Raw genomic sequence first — 15,228 nt, forward strand, 5'->3', positions numbered from 1 at the left:
CTGGGACATATGGTAGTTTTAATCCTAGTTTTTAAAGGAACCTCCCTAGTGTTCTCCATAGTGGCTATATCAGTTTCCATTCCCACCTTTTCTCTAAACTCTCCCCAGCATTTACTGCTTGTACAAATTTTGATGATGACCATTCTGACCTGTATGAGGCGACACCCCATTGTAATTTTGATCTGCATTTCTTTCATGATGAGCGATGTAGCTCCTCTTTTCATGTGTTTATATTTTTGTTGCCCTTTGTATTTCTTTTTTGAAAGAACAGATTCAAGTTTGGAGAAAATTCAGCTGATAGTATTGAGAGGTCTCATATAGCCACTCTCTTCCTCCACTTGGTATCTTCTATTATTAACATCTTGTATTGGATCAATGGATATAAGTTCGTTTTTTACAACTGACCCACTAATGTCAATATCTCATTATTACCTATTGTCCATTGTTTACAATACATTTTACTTTTGTGTTTTACAGTTCTTTAGTGTTTGACAGATGCATGATATTATCAACTCAGCCAACACGGTGTCGTGCAGAGGAGTGTGAATGCCCTATGGATCTCCCATGCTCCATCTGTTCATCCCTCAAAACCTCACTTGGAACCTATGACAACTACTGAACGTTTTACTCTTTCTAAAGATTTGCATTTTCCAGAATGTAACATTGACGGAATCATACAGTATGTTAGCTTTTTATACTGGCTCCTTCTACTAATCAATATACATTGAATTGTCTCTATATCTTTTTATGCTTTGAAATGTTTTCTTCCAGGACTGAATGGCATTCCATGAAGCTTACCATAGTTTGTTTCCCCACTCATCTACTGAAGGTTATCTTTGGTGATTTTGGTTTTTGGCAGCTATGACTTATTCTTCTATAAAAATTTGGTTGTAGGTTTTTGGATGGGCTTAAGGATTTGGCTCTTTTGAGTAAATACCTTAACGTTCATTTGTTAGATCATAGGATAAGACTATATGTAGCTTAAAAGAATTTCCCAGACAGTTTGGAAAGTATCAGTATCACTGAATTCCCTTTAGCAATGAATTAATTTTCAGGTAGTTTGCCTGTTTCCTCTTCATTTATTTGGACCTCTGTGTTTCTGGTTTGTTCTTTCATTTGTGCAGTATTTCTCTGCCTTTTCCATTATTATTATTATTTTAATTATCGTGTTTGAGGTCTCCTTTCCCCAGGCTTCAAGGTTGAATTCTTTCTTCTTTTTTGTTTCTGCCCTCTAAGGTTGTTCCAGTGGTTTGTGTAAGCTTCTTATAGGGTGAGATTTGTGCTGCGTTTTTGTTTCTTTGTCTGTTTTTTCTTCTGATGGGCAAGGCTGAGTAGGTGGTAATTCTGTCTGCTGATGATCAGGTTTGTATTTTTCTTTCCTTTGTGGTTTAGATGAGGCGTCCTGCACAGGGGCTATCAGTGGTTTGGTGATGTCGGGTCTTGTATTCCAGTGGTTTCCTTTGTGTCAGTTCTCACTATTTGATATCCTAGGGTTAGTTCTCTGGTAGTCTAGGATCTTGGAACCAGGGGACCCACTCTAAAGCCTCAGGGCTTGACCTTGAGTTATGCATGGGTCTGTAAATATTTTTCTGCTGGTCATGTACTCCTGTCCACTCTCAGCTGCTTTTCTGCATGCACTTCTATTCTGAAGATATATTCCTGATGTGTCTGTGGAGAGAGATGTATTCCACGTCCACCAACTCCTCTTGCCATCTTGTTCCTCCTGGGCAAGATTCGAGAGAGTCCCTTGGACTGCAAGGAGATCTAACCAGTCAATTCTAAAGGATATCAGTCCTGAATATGCATTGGAAGGACTGATGCTGAAGCTGAAGGTCCAGTACTTTGGAGACCTGACGTGAAGAACTGACTCGTTGGAAAAGACCCCATGCTGGGAAAGATTGAAGGCAGGAAGAGAAGGGAAGGGCAGAGGATGAACTGGTTGGACAGCATCACCTACTCAATGGACTTGAGTTTGGGCAAGCTCTGGGAATTGGTGATGGACAGGGAAGCCTGGCATGCTGCAGTCCATGGGGTTGCAAAGAGTCAGACACGACCAAGAGACTGAACAGAAGAGATGAGTCATCAAAATATTCTTGTCATTCCTATATTTTCTGGATGAGTTGAAGCCTTCCCTTGCTGCAAGGCTGATTCCCTTACAGTGGCAAAGAAAGTATGAGAAAATGTGTTCTCTGCTTGGTTTATCAACTGTGATCCAGGAACACATTTCCCTGGGCAAATTATATAAGCTTTAACCAAACCTTGCAGGCTTCTTGAAATTATCATTGTCCCTATGACCCACAAACTTCAGGGAGGATTGACAGAAATAATACAAAAACTGCACTCTAGCAATATAAGAATTAGGAACGTGGGGATTTCAGTATAGCCACTCCGTCGTGTCCAGCTCTTTGTGACCCCATGAATCGCAGCACGCCATGCCTTCCTGTCCATCACCAACTCCTGGAGTTCATTCAGACTCACGTCCATCGAGTCTGTGATGCCATCCAGCCATCTCATCCTCTGTCGTCCCCTTCTCTTCTTGCCCCCTATCCCAGTATCAGAGTCTTTTCCAATGAGTCAACTCTTCGCATGAGGTGGCAAAAGTCCTGGAGTTTCAGCTTTAGCATCATTCCTTCCAAAGAAATCCTAGGGCTGATCTCCTTCAGAATGGACTGGTTGGATCTCCTTGCAGTCCAAGGGACTCTCAAGAGTCTTCTCCAACACTAAAGTTCAAAAGCATCAATTCTTCAGCGCTCAGCTTTCTTCACAGTCCAACTCTCACATCCATACATGACCACTGGAAAAACCATAGCTTTGACTAGTGGACCTTTGTTGGCAAACTCATGTCTCTGCTTTTCAATATGCTGTTTTAGTTGCCCATAAATTTTCTTCGAAGGTATAAGTGTCTTTTTATTTCATGGCTGAAGTCACCATCTGCAGTGATTTTGGAGCCCAAAAAAATAAACTCTGACACTGTTTCCACTGTTTCCCCATCTATTTCCCATGAAGTGATGGGACCAGATGCAATGATCTTTGTTTTCTGAATGTTGAACATTAAGCCAACTTTTTCACTCTCCTCTTTCACTTTCATCAGGAGGCTTTTTAGTTCCCCTACACTTTCTGCCATAAGGGTGGTGTCATCTGCATATCTGATGTTATTGATATTTCTCCCAGCCATCGTGATTCCAGCTTGTGCTTGTTGCAGCCCAGCGTTCCTCATGATGGACTCTGCATATAAGTTAAATAAGCAGGGTGACAATATACAGCCTTGACGTACTCCTTTTCCTATTTGGAACCAATCTGTTGTTCCATGTCCAGTTTTAACTGTTGCTTCCTTACCTGCATATAGGTTTCTCAAGAGGCAGGTCAGGTGGTCTGGTGTTCCCATCTCTTTCACAATTTTCCACAGTTTATTGTGATCCAGACAGTCAAAGGCTTTGGCATACTCAGTAAAGCAGAAATAGATGTTTTTCCGGAACTCTCTTGGTTTTTCCATGGAGCCATAAAAACCCATTGAAAAACAGCCTGGGAACTTGCTGACAGAATTCCCATCAGCCTTACCAAGTGAGTAAGGAAGATCACTTCTGGCAGGCACAGAAACTTTAGGATGTTTTGGGGACTTCAGGAAGAGAGGAATTCATCCAGATCTCTCTAAGTTTGACAACAGGTCTTTGCTGTGGCTTCCTAGCCTCAAGAAGCTATTAAAATTTCCTTCTGTTCACTCCTTATAAACCGTTCCAGCAAAGCAGATTTAAAAGCACCTATATGGCAAATTGTTATTCTTACTCTACTTAGATAAATAATCAGGCCAAGTTTATTGAATGTAGACTTCCTTTGCAAACATATTAGGTCTTAGTTTTCCTGTCTTCGGTAGAAATGAGGGAGATGATAGACAGCAAAAAATGGTTCCATAGAAAGTGTACTACACATGTGTGGATATTAGGTTCTAGTGGTATTACGTTTCCTTGAAGTATTGTTATTTACCTGCAAACTGGGTTGGATCCTGAATTTTTCTAGTGTCCACCCATATTTAGCTGCAACTTTCTTACTAAAATTCCCAATTTCTCCCAATCTTTTGACGTGTCTGTGGGGAGACAGTGAGCTCTGAGTGATACACCTCTGCCATCTTGATCCACTCCCTCTCCCATTCTTTTGACTTGAATCACTGAGAGCTAACATTGCCATTTTCCTGAAGTCCTGCAACGTGAAGCTAGATGACTTGATGCAAAGATCAGAGAAATTATTACAACAGCTCACGTTCAAACAGACTTCATGCCTGTTGCTGTACGAGCCACTCAGAAAGTTAACGTGGTCACCCAGAGATATTGCTAACTGTGACAGAGACATTTCAAACTGCAATAGTTGCTTCGATCCTGACACCTTCTTGACTGACTACCCCCTGGGCTCAGAAACTGGTTGATAACCAGCTCCAATCATTTACATCTGCTTTTCTTTTGTTTCCATAGAAATGCCTCTTATTAATAACTACCTGATACTGCTTGTACCCTAGACCTGGCTTTGGGAGCCCGCCTGCAACACCACCTATTGAAATGAGATATCACTCTTGAAATGAACTGACCTGTTCTCAGAACTATGCAACCGCTGCCGTGAAATGGAAGACGCCACTGATCCCATTCTCTCTGTCCACAGTGACCAGATCAGCTTTTACCATGTGACACTTGCAGGCAAGTTTCAGAGGAGGGACCTGTCAAGGCATAGGGCACTCTGCCCCCAAATATACCACAGTGGCGTATTGATTATTTTGATTTCACGTCACTTAAGAAACAGCCAACAGAGGAGGGACATCCCGCCGCCCCCGATTTCTGCCTCCCTGAGAGCAGGAAATACATCTCATATGAAGGATGTACTGCCTGCATCTGGAGGCAGAGGGAAACCCTTCCAACCAGAAATAGGCAGTTCAAGCAGAGAAGTCTGTATACACAAACCTTGTTAAGTCTTTAATTTACTACCCTGGATACAGATTCTGTTTAGATTTCTTAGTAGTAGAGTACCTAAACCCTAAGTTCATCTGTCCTGTCGATTCCTCACAAATTGTTTTGTTGTTTACTAAATAAAGAAGCAGCCTGCTTTGCCCACTTCTTAGGTCCCGTTTCTATGACACTTCTCGTGCACATGAATTGCAATTTGTCTCTTTGTCTCCTGTTACTCTGTCTTGTGTCAAGTTTACTAGTAGTCTGACCACAAGAATTCAAAAGCGATAAAGGGAGAAACGTCTTTCTTCCCTACACACCTCAAAGGAGTTCACCCTTACATCTCAGAAACTCCCTGGAGACGATGTGCGTAGAATACCAGTCTGTGCACGAGAATCTCCTGCATTGAGATAAGAGCAGAGACACCTAAGATTTCTGTCTGTTAGGGGACAAATTGTGACCCTCCACAAATGCATATTGAAGGCATAACTCGGAGTACTTCAGAATGCAACTGTAGTTAGAAATAAGGTCTTTAAAGAGATGGTTGAGTTAAAATGAAGTCATTAGGGTGGGCCATAACCCAGTGTGACTATCAGAAGAAACTGAGACGCAAAAGGAGGCACCAGGGATATATGCACTCAAAAGGAATGCAAGTGAAGAGGGTAGCCACCTGGCAGCCAAGGGGAGAGGCCTCAGGGTAAACCAGCCCTCACCTTGGACTTGCAGCCTCTAGAACTCTGAGAAAATAAGTTTCCGTTGTTTCAGCCACCCATTCTGTGGGGTTTTGTGTGGAGAGCCTAACAGATCTGTACGTTACCCCAGGTAGAGATTTCTTCCTGGATAGTCTTTTTACTTTTCTGTCATTCCTAAAGGCTATCTCAAGATCTTGGTTATGTGATTGCAGCTCCTTCTTTCTAAAGTTGTATGGGGATAGGCTAGGTCTTGATCTTAGCCTCACCAGAACTAGCATAGAGCCTTTGAAAGAGCAGGTGCTCAAAAAATAAATGAAGACAGTAAGAGGTCTAACTTGGTAAGGTTTAATACCTCCTGCATTTTTCAAGTAGCACATCGAGGTATAAATTATTTAGTTTTACAAAACAGAAGACCGAAAAGATGGAGAACAATCAAGGTTGATCATGTTTTGAAACTTTTTTCATTTTATTTTTTCATTCCATTGTCCCAGCAGTTTAACTGCGGGATTGCTTCCCATTTCAGCAAAAGTCCCTGTTTTGATGTCACATTTTCTTATCTGGATGACCTTTTAAAACTCTTAGTCTTCGGTAGGGGTGGGAGAAGCTGCTGGACGTGGCAGTGGATCATGCCTGGAAGGGACAGTGGTGCCAGGCCTGGCTGGAACTGTGGCTCGAGCTCTCTCCTCATCTCACAAAGCTTCTTCATATTGTGATGAGAAGGCACTTGGGACCGTATCATTGACTTTTGCCAAAAACTCCAGGACTTTCATTTTGCTGGTTTCAGCATGGGCTCGTGGGCCCCACAGGAACTCGTAACGTGGAGGATCGCTGTGGGCAACCTGACGGTACTCCAGGTACTTCATCGTCACTAAGTCTCTGGTGATGAGCTTCCTGGGCTCTCCGTAGATGAAGTGTTTTCTCCCAGCATATACTCGCATCATATTCAAGAATTTCAGATGTCTTCCTCAGCGGCACAGCCGCCCTTCACGAAGATCACACCCAGAACGGTCATCAAGAGACCAGTCTTAGGTAAGCCCCTACCATCCCACACCCTCCCATTGTTGGGCAGGTTCAGTTTGCTGAGGAGGTCATAGGAGTGGATGGTTGAGTCAGCTCCCTTCAAGTCAACTGCAACGACAGCCTCGATGTGTTCAGAGGCTCTCTTGAGAATCTTGGCAAATCGGTGATGGTATCTTGGGTGGATAATCTTCAGCATGTCTTGCTTCATGATGGGCTGCTTCATTTTATACTTATACAGAAGGAACTGCTCCAGCAAACTTGTCATGCTGTTCAGAGTATCACAGTAGATGTTTTCGGTAGAAGATGAGGAACGTGAATCTTCCTCATCTTGACTGGTATCTTCTTCATCAGATGTTGGGTCAGCAGTAGTTGAAAAAGTGCTGGTAGTAGATGGGGCTTCCAAAGACCCCTGGGAAGTGCTATTTGACCCAGTGGCTGATGAGCTCTGTGACTTATCTTCTAGAAGAGAAGAGGTAGAGGGAAGCTCTTCCATTACTGCAGTGGGCTGAACTCCCTTGTGACTCTGGGGATCATATCGGGCCTGGTGGCGTTTCTCACAGATGCAGAGCATATGAGACTGACCCTGAGGCATGATGACTGCTCTGGTGGACAATGATTAGAAGTGTGAGTAGGAGGGCAGGTGATAAGGGCCCACAGGATGAGGAAGGTTGAGTGTGCGGCCGCAGCAGGGGAATACCACCTTGGTTATCAGGAAGGCTACATTTGTGGTTTTCTTGAGGGCACTGTTCTGAAAACCCGCAGGGTTCCTATTCTCTTAATCAGCCTGTCCTTTGGGAAACATATTGAAGGAAATTAGAGTGATCTTTAGGCTGCATCCTGCTACCCCTGCCTCAGGCATGCTGGGGTGACAGAAAGGGCTGGTAGTCTCCTACACAGAGGCATCTGTTATTTCACATTCAAGACCACCAACCCAACTAGTGGCCAGTCATAGGACCTATTCCCTCTGCTGTTCTGTAGTTGGCATCACAAAGCTCCCTGGGATTTCTGAGAAGTGAAGAGGTCCTCACCGCATCACCTCAGTCACTAGTTATCACGCAGTACTGAGTGCACACTGGGAAGTTTTCTGTCCCTGCCACTGAAGTCCTCAACACGAATTAAGAGTGCTTCCTTTGATTCCCCATAGGGCCTGGTGTCCCCACCCCTTTCTTGGAATGGTATCTGCACCTTCGTACTAAGGGTTTCACCTCCGACACACCTGATACAAATAAATGTTGGTGGAACTTCAGCTTGATAGCTCTGTCCTGGTTCTTCAAAGGCTATAAGGAACAGGGCTGGATTCATTATCACTTCTTTTTATTGGTAGATGATCCCTCAGTCCTTGCTTTGACCTCTGTTGTGGCCTGAAATTCTACCCTCCCTTCCCCTTAGGTCCACCCCTTCTACTACTATACTTTCTTACAGTAGGGCAAGCATCTCCATGAGACCCCGAGGAGAAAGTAAGATTCTCCTCGTCCGTCCATACCCGTCCCTGGTCTCTGAGGCGCAGAGGATGAATCATACGGTGATGGGGTGTGTGGTTCCCTTCGTCTTCAGGGCATTCAGTTGGTTTCTGGAAAACCTGGAAATAATCCCACTGCTGGCCCTAGGCTATACCCCTTGGACCATGTCCCAGTCCCGCTTGTGACATCATAGAAGGAAATGGGCATGTCATGTCAACAATGAGCAGGTATCCAAGGGATGCCAGGAAGGGCAGGGCTCTGTGCGGTTTCCTCAGAGTTCTGAGGTCAGGGGTTTTCATACGTCCAAAGCTTGACTCCTGGCAGGGTGTGGGGCTCCTTTGTTTACGTAAGGGAGCTCTCCTCAGACTAAGCTCCTCCCTCCCTGTGATGCCCGAGAGGGAAAGTCTGGGAATGCCACACGAGTCTGCTCCTGCCTGTGCCTTTAGGGATGACATCAGGATTCAGGCTTCTTGGGGCCCTCCGTGTTCAGTTTCGGGGTATGACCTGACTCAGGTGCCTCACCTTGACTCCTGGGGGACTCTGGATTTCTTCTCTCAGCCTAAGGTGAACCTGTTAGAGCATAGACCATGTCCTTGCAAGCCCTGAAAAGAAGTGAGGGAATGTGCAGCCTGGCAGCCCTGTCTTGGCCTTCTGAGAGCAGACACAGGCCAGTCTCTCTGTGACTTCAGTTCCTCATTCATCTGTCTTTACCTTGACTCCTGTCTCTTCTATGAAAGCCTTCTTGGAAAATGCCACATCTTTGAAAAGTCTTAGTCTGCCTGCACCAAATCTCACAGAGAATGGGTTGAGACCCAGGAGTGATGGGGAAGCTGCAGTCCAGGAGGCGGTCCCAGTATGGGTGGTGTGCTATCAGAGAACACACGGTGATCTCTTCCTTCTCTTCACTGACCAGACACAGCCTCTTATAGAACCTTCACTCTAACAGATTTACTCTCTGAAAGGAAGGGGCTGAATTAAATGATTTTGTGCATCCCTGATCTTTTGTGGTTTACTGACATTTCCTTTGTAGATAAATTGTCACTGAATGATGTCTCCATCTTTATTCATACTTCACTTTTATTTTCATTTTTTTTTTTTTTACTTATTTCTGGGGCTTTTTATTCCAAAACCGTGTTTGGGGTATGAAATTCTGCTATTTAACATGTGAAATACCTTTTGGACTAATGTTCAGAAAGCAAAGTGACCCAAGGTTGGGCTCATCCTGGAGGAGTGGCACAGTGTGGGCTCTGGAGGAATTCAGTGCTGGGGTTCAGTCCAGCTCCTATCATTTATGAGCTTTGAATTTGAGCTTCTTTATTCCAGCTTCTTTATCTGCAAATTGTGTTTGAAAAAGTCTAGTTTCATCCATCTCATCAGAACTGATTCAAATGTATTCTTTTTAACGCCTGAGTAATACTCCATTGTGAATATGTACCACAGCTTTCTTATCCGGGTTCATGTTTGGGAACGCATGTACACCTGTGGTGGATTCATGTCAATGTATGACAAAACCAATACAGTATTGTAAAGTAAAATTAAGTGAAAAAAAAAAAGTCTATAGTGTAGGACCACAGACATGTGTGATGTATGTAAATCACCTGGCACAGTATCAGAGAAGCTTTGGCACGTTGAATGAATGGCAGTTATTACAAAGGTGATTTTCACCCCGAATGATCCAAACTTCCATCACATAGTTTTCTTTCCAGCCTATATTAGAGAATATGCAACTCCAAACAATAATCAAATCCGTATCAGCACTAATGCTCCCAAGCAAGTAAAACCAAGCAGTATTTTCCCTATTTGAGCACATTTTAATGTGTTTGGGGTTATCTTCTCCACATGGATGCAAGTACAAGTTCATCTGTCTCAAGGACCAGCAACTTCCCTCTCAGGTGTGTGTGTGACTTCCCTCTCAGGTGTGTGTGTGTGTGTGTTTTTTTTTTTTTTTTTTTTTTTTTTCCCAAACCACCCCTAATTTAATACCACTGACAGTAAAAATTGAGCCCACCCTTAGTTTGCCAAGTTACACTAAACATAACCTATTTAAACTGCCCCTTTACAGAGCAAGTTCTGGTGCTCCCATCCCAGAGAGAGAGAGTCCAGGGACATCGTGGCATCTCGCTTCAATGGGTATCACCCTTATTTCTCAGAAACACTCTGGACAGCTTTTGATGAAAACACATAGTGTGAGTGTTCACTTGCCCTGGCTCGAGTGCACAGGGCCCCTTCCATTCCCTATGTTGAGATTCCCTATGGTTTTCAGATATCCCCAAATAATGGTAAATAAACGGCATCCCACTCCAGTACTCTTGCCTGGAAAATCCCATGGATGGAGGAGCCTGGTAGGCTGCAGTCCATGGGGACGCTGAGGGTCGGACACAACTAAGTGACTTCACTTTCCCTTTTCACTTTCATGCACTGGAGAAGGAAATGGCAACCCACTCGTGTTCTTGCCTGGAGAATCGCAGGGACGGGGGAGCCTGGTGGGCTGCCATCTATGGGGTTGCACAGAATCAGACACAAGTGAGGTGACTTAGCAGTAGCAGTATATGGTTTAGATATATCCTAGGTTTACGCCTCACCTCTGAGATCCATGATATGAGTTCCAGCATCACTCCCACAGCTTCATCTAGCCCATCATGCATCTGGACTGAAAATGACCTCCCACCGAGGAACTAGACGTTTCCCAAGACCCAGTGCTGCCTTAATCAGGTAACTTAGACATGCTTGCTCTCATCTGGAACCTCCTCTTCCACACCTCCCCCATTTAAATTTATGATTTGTTTATTCCTTAGAGTTAGCTCACCACCTTCCATATATGGTATCTGCTGCTAGACTCAAAATTCCATGGGCAGTGGCTTGGTCTCCATTTTTTTACCAACCCAGTACTATAAGAAAGCCTTCTAAACAGAAGATGGTCAATTCATTTGGCAGAAAACAGAAATAATGAGCAAAGACTCTGTTTTATTATGATTTAAGTGTCATACAGTTTGAATAAGCTACACAAATCTAAGTCCATGTTATTAGCTTTTACAAGGAAAGAAGACAGATAAGACAAATGAAGAAGAAACCTGCGTTTGCTCTGAATGCTTTCTGATCCCAAATATTTATCTCTAGGATTCTCACACATTTCCAAGTAAAATCCTATTCCAATGCTATATTACCTCATTCTGGACCATGAGGAAAGTACTGAAGTCTTTTCAACTTGTTTACAAATAATGAACTCCTAGTCAAAAACCTAATAGCAGTAAACATGACTCCATTGACATTAATAAACAGATTCTGAAGCAAAAGAAACCTTAGGAAGAGCAGTAACATTTAAAATTATAAAACACCTCTACCTACCTACCGAAATCATCTATTTTTGACTAGATAGTATTCACATGGATAAAAGGAAAACATGCATATTTTGTTAAAACTGCACCTAAACTCCCATACTACTTAAAACTGTGAAGAACATATGGGTTTTGTTCCCCCCACCCCTACTACCCTGCGCTATTTTGGAGGTGGACTGTTCTCTTCCAACTCAAAGGGAACAAAATGCCCTGACCCCTCCCTAGATGTGGGAGGAGCTGTAGGACTTGGCCCTGGAAGGGGCACTGGCCTCAGCCACGGCTGGAGGAATGGGAATGCCTCTCAGCCCTGCTCTAAACGCCTGATCTCTCAGAGCCTCGTCATAGAGGTCTGGGAAGGAACTCGGGACCGTATCCTGGATCTTGGCCAGAACTTCCAACACCTTCATCTTATTGGTCTCGGCATAAGATCTCGGGCCCCACAGGAACTCGTAGAGCGGAGGATCGCTATTGGGCACCTGGCGGTAGGTGAGGTACCCCTTCTGCACCAGATCTTTGGTGATGAGCTTTCTGGGCTCCCCAAAGATGGAGTGCTTCCTCCCAGCATAGATCCCCAACACATTGAGGAAATCCCAGATGTCCTCCTCGGTGGCGCGGTTACCCTTCATAAAGATGATGCCCAGGAGCGCCATGAGGAGACCAGACTTGGGCAGCTCCTCCTCATCACTTGAACCTTCCTCAACCCCGAGAGTGAACTTGTTGACGAGGGCGTAGATGTTCCTGCTGCAGTCGACTTCCTTCAGCTCCAGGCCAAACACCAGCTCCACACGCTCAGAGGCTCTGCTCAGGATCTCCGGGAAGTGCTGCTTGTACTTCCTGCCGATGACACTCAGCATGGCATTCTTTGTGATGGGCTCCTTCTTGGTGTACCTCTCCAGCAGGAAATCCATCACCATGCTGGCCTTCCGCATGAGAGGATCTTTGCGAATGCTCCGAGCGAGCAGGGCTGCTCGGGCGGCATCTGCTCTTTCCTCCTCGGGGCCCTGGGCACCTTGATCAGATCCTGCACAGGAAGCCTCTGCATCAGGAGAGCTGGGGGCCATGGCTCCCTGAAGCTCCTGGCGATTGCCAGCAGCAGAGGAGCTCGGGGGAGAACCCTGAGGGACAGAAGAGGGGGAGGAGGGGCACTCCTCTCCTGGGGCTGCAGCAGCACTGGCCTGGGCCTCCTGAGTATCCCCCTGGACCTGGTGGCGTTTCCCGTGGGCATGATGCTTGTTTTTGTGCTTCCGAGGCATGATGACACAGGTCAAGGACCGCACGCGGGCGTGCAGTTAGGAAGGCAGGCAACGAGGGCGCCTTGAGGAAGGACAAAGAAATGTTGTGAGCACCTTCACCAGGGAGAGTCGTCCCCGGCTTAAACCAAGTCCGCTTCCCAAGGCCACTGCTCTAGGACCCACAAGTCTCCTGTTCTCCTCGTCAGCCTGTCCCCTGAGACCCCTGAGGAGGAAGTGAGAGTGAGCCCTGGGGCGCAGCCAGACAGCCCTGCCTGGGCGTTAGACGGGGGCCTGTGGGGGCTGGCAGGGGAGGCATGTCCTTTCAGTTCACATTCAGAGTTAGGATGAAAAACGTGGAATGACCCCCTAGCACCCACCCCGATCCCTCTTCTGCTCTGAAGCTGATGCTGCCACCTTCCCTGTGACTCTGGAGAAGGAGAGGAGGGAGTGCTCAGACTCCCACGGAAGGGTCCCAGGACCCGCCCTTCTGTAGGCAAGCTCTAACCTCCCCACTCAGACCGCAGCCTCCCTTCCCCGTGTTTGGCCAGGAGGAAGCGCTGACCACAGGGGAGGGTCCTGATTGGCCCATGTGTCGGGGAGGATGGTCCTCACCCTGGCTCCTCCTGAGCCCTGACATCCTCCCTGTACTGACCAGCTACCAACCCCTCGGACCGAGGTCCCCTCCTTACTCACTGTCCCACATCCGAGATAGCAATGAGGGTGCCCCGCAGCCGTTAGAGCTGCCCGGATACTACCCGCATGCTCTGAGGCCAAGTCCCGGGGTGGGGGTTTCACGTGGCCGCTGTTCTGGGGTGTGAGACCCTCAGTCCACCCCGAGGGTCCCTCCTTTTAGCTACAGGGCTCGGGGCTTTCCCTCTACTGAGGAGAACTCGAGTCCACCAGCCCCGGACCGAAGCCGTCCTCTCGGAGACCACCTGGGTGACGTGGCTGGACTTGGGGCTTACGATGCAGGCCCGAATCTTCGAGGGGACAACAGGGGCAGGGTGGCCGGGCGTTATCCGGGCCCCCCTTTTCAGAGGGAAAGGCTTGGTCGTGCCGGACATGTGTCCCCGCACTTATAACTCACGTCACCTCACACTTGGACACCTTATGAGACCTGGGAGTCCTCCGTCTGGGCACCCTACACGGCAGTTCTCTAAGACGACAGCAGCTCTCCAAGATGGCTTCGCAGCCGCAGCGTGTGTGCGTGGTCGTCACTTCCTGTCATGTGCTTCTGTGTTCCAGGCGGACAGCAGAGGCGGGGCCAGGGTGGGCGGGGTTCCGGGGGAGCTTCCCGGAGGATTGGCGTGTGCACCTTTCCTTGAATCACAGCAGATCCTGAGACCTTCCCTGTACGGAGCGGAGTCTACGGGCCTCCCTCTCAGGCTCTAGCTTCCGTCAGCACCCCAGCAGGAATTGTTTCTGGCCTGGCCGAACTGGCTTCCTGGAGCTCCTGAGAATGACAGTGAGGGCACTTTCGGGCCCCGTCTTCTGGGCTGAGTGAGGCTCCGTCCAATCTCCGTGTCTTCCCTTGTCCCCTGTAGGTGGTGGGCTACGTGCCATCTGCTGACCTGAGGCCAAGGCCTCACATCGAAGACATCACGTCCCGAGACTCCTAGTGCGAAGTGCACGTACATCTCCTCTGGACACTTCTGCCTGAGGCTTCTAGGAAATGGCTGCTGCAGGTAAAATAAGCTGAGAGGGAAGGATGGGAGACTGCCTTCTGTGGTGTGGAACCCCTCACATCTCACTCAGGATCTTCATATTGACTGCTGGCAGGGCCTGGAAATCCTTCCCTCTCTGGTATGAATCCACCTCTGTCCCCAACCATGCCCCACACAATCCCAGTAGGGAAGTGAAGGGGCTCCTTAGCCTGACGGTTCTCGCTGTGGGCTCTTAGTCGACTGCAGGGGCATTGCTCGAAAGTTCTGAGGTGAATTTCTGTCCTTTGGTACAACTTTTGTGGTACTACATTTTCTCTTTTAGTCCCTGTGTGATAGTCTATTAAGGTGATCACTTAAAAGGGCCAGTTGTCATCCAGTAGCAAAGTTTGTGCTGGTTATTTCATGACCTCTGGGCCATACTGCCACATCCAGCTCAAACTTCTGTTCCCCATGGTCTTGGCACGGGAGCTCTGAGATGCTACCTCAGATTCCTTCAGTGAGGCTGTAGCGATTCATGGCCCCAGGGCACAGTGGAAGAATCAAGGGCTGAACTTTAAAGCCTTTTCCAGCTGATCCTGTTGTCTTCTTCCCTTGTAGGCCCCACGCCCCTTGTCAGTCTCCGAGTACTCCCTCACCTTAACACTCATACGGTCCAGTTTATTGGAGACTTATTTTGCCTCGGGGATTATTTAGTTCTGTGTTTTTGCTTCTGTTAATAGTTGTCTTTATTCCTTTTATAAGTGTTCCATGGTTTATTCTGGGTACAGGAAACAGCAGCCCATATTTGATTGTGGTCTCAGCTGGTCTGACTGGAGTAGATCTGTACAGGAGTTAAGGAACATTGACAGTCTTACAATATGTGCTCCTCAGGAATACACATAACATACTATTCTGTTT

General features: G+C 46.7%; 1 protein-coding gene and 1 pseudogene across 1 annotated transcript; both read right to left on the reverse strand.

Annotated features, from left to right (window-relative positions):
- Positions 1–6,309: 6,309 nt before the first annotated feature.
- Positions 6,310–7,232, reverse strand: LOC128069640 (melanoma-associated antigen B5-like; annotated as a pseudogene).
- Positions 7,233–11,656: 4,424 nt separating this feature from the next.
- On the reverse strand, positions 11,657–12,688 carry LOC128069641 (melanoma-associated antigen B4-like). Its single transcript, XM_052662761.1, has one exon. It carries the CDS (start codon positions 12,686–12,688, stop codon positions 11,657–11,659), a length of 1,032 nt encoding a protein of 343 aa, XP_052518721.1.
- Positions 12,689–15,228: the final 2,540 nt, after the last annotated feature.

Source organism: Budorcas taxicolor, chromosome X (genome assembly GCF_023091745.1).
Source record: "Budorcas taxicolor isolate Tak-1 chromosome X, Takin1.1, whole genome shotgun sequence".
Lineage (NCBI taxonomy): Eukaryota > Metazoa > Chordata > Mammalia > Artiodactyla > Bovidae > Budorcas > Budorcas taxicolor.

Excerpts from the sequence above, each read along its gene's own strand:
- LOC128069641 (XM_052662761.1), bottom strand. The coding sequence starts at position 12,688 with ATGCCTCGGAAGCACAAAAACAAGCATCATGCCCACGGGAAACGCCAC.